General features: G+C 39.1%; 1 protein-coding gene across 1 annotated transcript in view; it reads right to left on the reverse strand.

The window, feature by feature from the left end:
* il17ra1a (interleukin 17 receptor A1a) overlaps positions 1 to 3,885 on the reverse strand; it is an 11,407-nt gene extending 7,522 nt beyond the window's left edge. Inside the window, exons 1-4 of the mRNA XM_035675008.1 lie at positions 3,679 to 3,885; positions 2,413 to 2,437; positions 1,220 to 1,366; positions 966 to 1,087 (exon numbers count right to left, since the gene is read on the reverse strand). Of these exons, the coding sequence (XP_035530901.1) occupies positions 966 to 1,087; positions 1,220 to 1,366; positions 2,413 to 2,437; positions 3,679 to 3,771 (387 nt within the window). The 5' untranslated portion in view covers positions 3,772 to 3,885. The remainder of the gene's footprint in view (positions 1 to 965; positions 1,088 to 1,219; positions 1,367 to 2,412; positions 2,438 to 3,678) is intronic.
* Between the last annotated feature and the right edge of the window lie 4,702 nt (positions 3,886 to 8,587).

Raw genomic sequence — 8,587 nt, forward strand, 5'->3', positions numbered from 1 at the left:
TTGTATATGTGTATATTTTATGCACCAACTGCACCAGGTCACATTAGTCGTAGGCGTAAAAACCTACTTGGCAATAAACAAAATTCTGATTCTGATTCAATTTGATGACAGAATAAAGTACAGAGGTGTTTTTTGTTGGGTTTGGCTCCTGGCTGCTACTGTTGTTGCTGTACATCTGTCTGTCTCTAGGCCTGAATGAAAACACCCAGGGATCCAAGAAAGAGTAATTGGTGGCTGAGTCTCATTCCCAGGTTGTCAAATACTGACTGTTTGGGTCCTAAACATCTATATTTGATGAACTCAAATTAAAAAGACTCAATTTAATATTCAGTATCTGCTTCATGATTAAGACTCAAGAACCAACTGTCTTTCTTGGCTCTGATTGGTTGTTTTTGTCATTCCTGATTGATTCTTGCAAATGTCATTAGCATTAGGAGGAGCCACAGGAACCTGATTTTTTCACAGATTATCTGTCTCATGTACTACTACTACTGTCAGGATATAGTTTTAGCAAATATAACAAAAAATACTTTTATAAAAGTTATCTACTGCATCTTTAAAGTTAAAATGACATTTTTCATTTCACCTGGACTTTAAAGATCTCCTCCAGATATGTATTACACCATTTACAAATAGTCTGCTAAGAACAATAATGTGTGTATGCATTGAAATTGTAACATTTTAATGTTTGTGGATGTGGTTTTTCTTCCACATTTTCCCTTGGGTTTTTTGGACCCAATTCTTACACTAGATTCTTTTTCCAGGTACTCAGTAATAATTCAATGTGAGTTCTCTAATATGGAAATTACTTGAAATGTCCATGCTGCTGAGAAAAGAAACAACACATTGAGCAATTAAACAAGTATGTTGTGAGTAATCTGATCTGAAAAACATTATGACGGCCATTTGACATTTGATAATGTTACTATAAGTGCACTATCCAGATAGCATTGTGAGGCACCTACCTTCTCATTTGATAGAGTTCTCATTGGTAGTTTATCTTTGAAAGAATATCGAACACACAAGTTCTGGTTGGTGGTCGTCACCAGAACATGAAGCTCAGTGGCTTTCAGGTAACTAATACTGCCTGAGGATGAAACACAGCAGAGGTCTTCACTACAAGAGGAAGTTATCAAGTGCAGCTTCGCTAAAGTCATAATCTGAAATCTACAAATCATGCAGTGTCTTCTGTAAGACTTGAGACAGCAGACTGACTCACCATCATCCTTTATCTTCCAGTTAGCGAGCAGCACAGGTTGCAGGTGTCCCTTCTCATCCTGTCTGGTGTCCACAGACACCTGCAGGTCCTCTGGACTGTTCGGAGTGTACTCATTTACATTTCGCCATGCTGGGTCCATACAATTACCTGCACACACACAAACATAGGCAGTTAGTTTGGGGTGGTAATCTTTTAATGTTCACATTTTGGTGATTAAATTTTTAGAGAAATGTGAGCATTCTTCATTTTCTTATTTGCTTATATCTGTTGTTATGAAGTTGTTCTATAAGACATAAATGTGTGTAGTGTTTGCTTTCACTGTAACATGCCTTACATCATGATTATTGTTTTAAACTTGTTTCATGATTTTAAACTGATTCCTGGCTGACCATGTTTACACCTGGCCAGTGACTATGGATGAAAACAAACTTTTGGCTAATTCTGGCCTATTTACAGCAATGTTTTTTATTTCAATATATCAGTGATTGGCTCCATCAGCGGTTGCTTTTTTGGCCAGTTTTTGCCATTTTATTTAGCTTATTTAATGGTCTGCCGCTGAAGAATGAGAGCTGCTGCTCAGTGCTGCAGTACACACACTGAGCTGAAAACAAGCGTAGAGCGTTAATATTTTCCTATCTAACTGCAGTGAATTAAGGGTTCGGTTAGTTTGACAACAGGGGATACAGTTACAAGGTGATTCACAGAGGCCCCAATCAGGACACAGCAGAGGCAGAATATCTTCATATCTAACATCTAACATCTAACTCTGTTAGACACCACAGTTGGTGTGTGTTCAAACAGTGGAAAGACTGAATTTTTATTTTTATTTTGTTTCTGTTGAGTTTGAATGAAATGTGTTTTAAGGTGGGTTAAGGTAATTATGCTGGTCTTAGTTCGGTAAAAAGAGAACCTTGACGTTAGAAGGTGTTGTTATATATTTTATTTTCCTTTTTTGATATTTTTGTTTATTTTTGTTTATTTTGTTTATTTAAGCTATTATAGCTCGTTGCACGTAGTAAAACGCCGCTCATCTCTCAGCTGGAACTACGACAGTGCCCGGTTGGAAATATTTAACATATGGCCCCACCCTAGTGCACTGTCACTGAGAAATAATTGAATAAATCAACTATAAACTAAACTTCATCTTGTGCTCAAAAAAATAGCAGGAATCAGGAAGAGAAACATTAACTCACTTGTTTGTGCTGTACACTGCAGATCCTGTAGCAGGAAAAAGACACAGACAGAGGATTAGAAAGGAGGACTATAGTCTTATTAATCTTACAAACTGTACTGATTTGCCAACTTTTCACCAATTACAGAAAGTGCTTTACAGAACAGCAAAAACCATGAACATATCAATAACCATTAAACAAAACCAAACATCCACATGAACAAGGGCAGGGCTCTGAAGAGGCTCGCTCCTATTTTGCTCAAATCAGAACCACTGTGTTACCAAGTTGCTGAGACATGGAACTTTCATCTTATGACATATTTGTATTATATCAAACAAAATAATAGCAACACATTGTCATGTGTGTTTCGTTTTGTCGTCCTACCATTTCATGTTTTTTTATTTCCTGTGCTGTGAGGAAGGCGCTGTCTGTATGCTGTCTACCTGGATCTGTGTGAACGCAGCATTGGATTTGCTATGTACTAGGCTATTTATGTGAAAAGATTAGTCTGCGGGTCAGGACCCCCATTAGGACTCGCGAAGCCTTCTCAATTTTAAGGCGTACTAGAAAACCTTAAAAATATACACAGTAGGCCTATATCATAGCATTTCATTCATTTCTGTGAAGCAAACTAAATGAAACTGTTATTTTTAAAGTTGAGACTATTTTAAGTAAAACTAACTCCATTTTGTAAGTTATAACATTCTTGATCAAGTAGCTTTAGTAATTTTAAGTGACACTTCATATTTAAATGTTTATTTGTATTGTGAAAAAAACTACTAAAAAGTACTTAATTATGTTTTTTTAGTTGCAAAATTCAGTTTCTAACTTAATGTGTGTTTTTAAATTAGTTAAAGTTACTTATTGCATTACAGTGTATTATTTATTATCTAAACTTTGATGACCTAAACACAAGCTGTATTAGAACAATGTATCACAAAGAATAAAACACCAAATTGGTAAAAAGTTCCTAAATATATCAGAAAAACTAATCTCTGTTCAGTATTCACAGGAATTGTCGAATATAGTCAGAGGTCGTCAGTTTATTCAGTGGGGTCCCTTAAGGAAACACCACTGTATAGGTTGGTATAATGTTAAAAATACACTTAACATTCAAAAAACACATTAAATGTTCACTATATCACATAATATGTAGGTAAAAAGACAACAAGAATTATTATTATTGTTGGACAAAGCCTCGTACAGTTTCCTCTGAGCCCACAGCCAGCTGAAAGATCAAACACTTGTTTTTCTACCTTTGGTTCGCCACTGCTAACGTTAGCTTACCTGTCGGGAGCAGTTGAGAGGCAATGACAAGATCCTCACGGCTGACGATAGCGACACGCACAGTAACACCAACAATGGTCGATAGACAATCATTTTTAAAGACGTTGCCTGTAGCTGCCGTCACACTGTTCTGCTTTTAGAAAACATTTCAAACTGCTTAGGCCTAAAACAATGAGAAAACGCTGCGTCAGGGAGTGATTAATGAAAAACTTCTTCCTGTTAAATATGTAAAGTAAGTTACCAGTTTACTGTAAGTTACCTCATGCTGCCTTCAGGTCGCCTGGGAATATAGAGCACAACTCTGTTGATTGCTTCTGATAGGCTAATTATCTTTAATGCGTAACATAGACACATCAATGTTATTATAGTTTTGTGTTCTTAACCCATTTTCCAAAGTGGGTTTACTAGTTTCAGTTTAGTTTTTGTTTTTTTCTTACATTTTTTTTGTTTTAGTGTTGGTGATTTTATTAGTTTTGTTTGTTTGTTAAAATGTTAAAGAAATGTTTGCGACAGAACTGCTGACCGATCTCATTCATGTTTTAGTGCGATTAAAGCTGCAGTACGTAACTTTTAAAAAATATCTTATTTTCTGAAACGTTCACTATATCCTGACAGTAGTATACAGATAATCTGTGAAAAAATCAGGTTCCACTGGCGCCTCCTTGTGCTCATAATGGTATATATGACTATACTGTCAGGATATCGTGAAAGTTCCAGCAAATATGACAAAAATATCTGAATATCTGAATAAAGAAATATATACAGAAGTTGTTGTTTTTCACATGATAAAGTGCCCTATAGTTCCTTTCCAGTAAAGTGCCTGTCCCTCAAACAGCCCGAGTCTGCCTCTGATGCTAATAACAACTGGATAGAATCTGATAATACAACCACCAACAGCATTCTTTTTCATTATAGTCCTCTGGATTATAGTAGCTCCTTTGGGCTACACTGATACCATTTAGTTAATCTGTGCTCGGTTGTTCCACTGGCCCCTCTTAGTGCTCATAATGGTATTATGGTATGAAAACAATTGGAGCCAAGAAAGATACAAAGACAGTTTAGGTTGGTGGCTCTAAGAGATAGTTGACTGCTGAGTCTAATTCCCAGGTATTTGACAATGTGGGAATGAACTTCCCCAATAAACCATCTTCCTCAGCTCTGGCCCACAGGAAGTAATTCATTTCCTGAGAATTCCCTGAGAACAGGTGCAGCACATGATGCCAGCTAGGCTAAACAAATGTGGACATATTTTCTAAGTAGAGCTGAGGTAAGTTTTCCTCTCTGTCCAGGACTTATACATATTATAATAAAATATTCCATTACTTTGAGTTTAACAAACAAAAACAGGATTTGAATCGACGTCACTATGAATTTTGGGGACAATGGAGATAATTGGTGCAGGGAGTAATAAGTAAAGTTATAATATTACCTTTGAAAAGAGCAATGAGTGATGAGTAACAAATGACATTTTTGGAGTAACTACCCCAACGAGCTCTGACACAGCGTGGGCCTGTATACCATTTTCAGATAAAAAACATGAACTCAATATCCTCAATATCCACAAACACATTTCACTTTACAAACTTTGCACATTAACAAAAAATGTGCCCCTAAAGCAATACCATATACCTCGAAGAATATGGGCACTGATTCTCGACTGTTCTGTTTGTGAATACCAGCTGAGAGCTGCAGTGACGGGCTCTTTTTCCTATAGACACTGAATGCAACGTGAATAGTCACTTCCTTGTTGCTTGGAGCTCAGAGGAACATGTTACTGTTTATTTACAGAACTTCAAAGTGATATTTTACTGCGGCTGCGGTCTGAAGAGGAGCACCACGCTACACGGGCTGAAAGCAGGGGAACATGTTAGTCAGCCTCCTCCTCCATCAGATCAACAGGGGGGAGGACGTACAGGGACTTTCCACATCAGTAAGCATCAGCGCTGCACACGTACATTTGGACAAATTCACCACCAGATGGCACAAGAGGACTTAACTGCAGCAGTGTGATCTGTTGTAGACCGCACGGACATTTCCCCTCTAAACCTCTCACATGGTTTCATTTTAATAACTTCAATAACTGTTCACATTATCCAGTAATACGCAAAAAAAATCTTCTTGTTTCCTTTTGATTTCCTTTTTTACTTTTGATGCAGGACTTACACTCAACAGAGCATTTTTACATTGTTCTACTGGTACTTTCACTTAAGGTCTGAATACTAAGTCCAAATGAAAAAACATTTACATACATATGCATACTGGTTATGCAAGTGATAATCAACTTCATGTTTACGTATATGTGGTTAAGATTCTGGTGTCAAAGTTAAGGTGCATGAATGCACTTCATGGACAAGGAAATTGTCCACTCCTGGTTTGTAAGTAGTAAGAGTAAATGAAAAGCAAGCAGCCTAATGATAATCAATTTTATTGTTTATAGTGTATATATTTTATGATTATATTTTAGTATATTTTATTGTTTTTTGTTGGATTTTATTATATTTTCTTTACTGTGTGCACTACATTTCCATATATCTTATCTTACTGACATACAAATATTTTCTAACAGACATTTTATATTAACCAGAATATAAAGTAACAATACATACAATTGTTGAAACAACTTTACAATTCTATCAATACAATTAACAAGTCAAGTAACTGAATATGACATACAATAATGGATACATTTATAACACACACATTTATAAAATGTAGTAGCAATATAGGGTACATATATTTTGTGCATGTGTAATTATATAATTACTAATAAGTAGAGGATGATGGTACAGGAAAAACAAATTTTAGTTTCAAGCATTAAAAACAAACAGGTAAATTTACTATGTACAATACTTACAGCAGCTGAGAGCGCTTAGTAGGCCTAGTGGCTGAAGTAATGGTCTGGCAAAGAGTAGATGGAGGACTGGGGTTTAAGTACTCCTGTGCAGATTAGTTGATGGATAGCAGGAGAGAGGACATTAACCATGGTACTTTTGCTGATCAAAATGATCATCACAGAGTGGCACTAGCCGCCACAGAATTCGACAACCTGCTAAAGAGTGCAGCAAGCGGGTACAAAATGGTACTAGCTATCACAGAGTGCTAAAACCTGCCACACAATGCCACAAATGACCATGCAGTTAAACTAACTGCCAGAGGTTTACAACAAGAAGCCACACAGTGCTTTTAGCTGTCACAGAGTACAATATGCTGGCACAGAGTGCCAATAGCTACCACAGACTGACAGCAGCAGCCACAGAGTGCTAAACCCTGCCACTGAGTTCTATTAGCTGCAACACAGTTTCACAAGGTGCCATAAAGTGCCACTAAATATGACAGCAACTTGGATTATTTTTCTGCTCAAATTGATCACCATAGCTTGCCACTAGTTCAACAACCTGCAAGTGCAAAACAGCTGACACAAAGTGAAACATTGCCACAGCTGGCAGAGAGAGAGAGTGTTACTTGGTTGCAACAAGCTACTGGAGTGCCATTAGCAGCCACAGGGTGCCATTAGCTGTCACATGTGTCAATCAAGTAGCACAGCAAGTAGCACTCTGTGTTTATGGGAGCTAGTAGCACTCTGTGGTGATATGTAATTTCAGCAGCAGAAATAATCTGTGGCAGCTAGTAGCACTGTGTCACTGTGGCCGCTAGAAGGTACTCTTTGGAAGCTTGTGGCAAACTGTGGCAACCAGTTTCACTCAGTGGTAGCTTGTGGCCCCTTGTGGCCACTGGCACTCTGTGGTGATCAATTTCAGCAGCAAAAATATTTCAGGTTACTGTCATCATTAATGTAGCTTGTGCTACGCTATGGAACAACTAAGCTACAGTCACTCTGTGGTGATTAGTAGCTCTCGTGGTAGCTTTTGGCAGCTAGTGGCATTCTGCGGCAGCTAGTGGCACACTGTGGAAACTAGTAGGACTCAGTGGCAGTGACACAGGTTGCTACAAGCTGCCACAGAGTGTCACAGGGCTCCATTACTTGCCACAGAGCCACTTTCTGCCACAGGGTGCCACAAGCTACCACTGTGTGCTTTTGATTGCAGCAGGGTGCCACAAACTGCCAATGCCACTAGCTACCACATAGTATCACAGGGTGCCACAAGCTACCACAAAGTGCCACTAACTGCCACAAGCTACCACTGAGTGAAATGTAGTTGACACCAGACCACCACAGAGTGTCACTGGTTGCCATGAGCTGCCACACAATGCCGCTAGCCGGAAGCTACAGATTGCCAACACCTGCCACAGACTGTCACAAGCTGTTATAGAGTGCCTAACCCTAACTGCCACTAGAGTCCCTAGAGTGCCAGTAGATGCAACAGGGTGCCGCAAGCTACCACCAAGTGAAACTAATTGACACAGGTTGCCACAAGCTCACCACAGAGTCATAGGGTGCCATTAGTTGCCACAGGTTGCCACAAGCTGCCACAGGTTGCCACAAGCTGCCACACAGTGCCACTAGCTGCTGTGTCACAGGCTGGCATAGGCTCCCACCAAATGCTGCTAGCTGCCGTAGGGTGCTACATGTTGCCAAAGAGGGCCACAAGCTGCAACAGCTGAGTGTCATGTAAAAAAAAACCCAACAAGCTTACCAATGGGTATTATTAGCAGCTACTGCAAGCTACAGGTTGCCAAACACTGTCAGAGAGTGCCAGAAGCTGGCAATAACCATGACAAAGTCTGATACAAAACTAACTGCCACAGAGTTCAACAAGACACTACAGAGTGCTCCAAGCTGGCGCAGACAGCCAACAGCTTCCATAGGGTGTCACAAGCTGACAAAGGGTGATTCTAGCAGCCACAGGTGTTACAGGTTGCCACTAGCTGTCTAAAGTGTCAGTAGGCAACAGGGTGCCATAAGCTGGCTGTGGCTTAGAGGTTGAGTGGGTCGTCCACTAATCGGAAG

Source organism: Morone saxatilis, unplaced genomic scaffold (genome assembly GCF_004916995.1).
Source record: "Morone saxatilis isolate NCDOM2014 unplaced genomic scaffold, NCSU_SB_2.0 Contig10, whole genome shotgun sequence".
Classification (NCBI taxonomy): Eukaryota; Metazoa; Chordata; class Actinopteri; family Moronidae; genus Morone; species Morone saxatilis.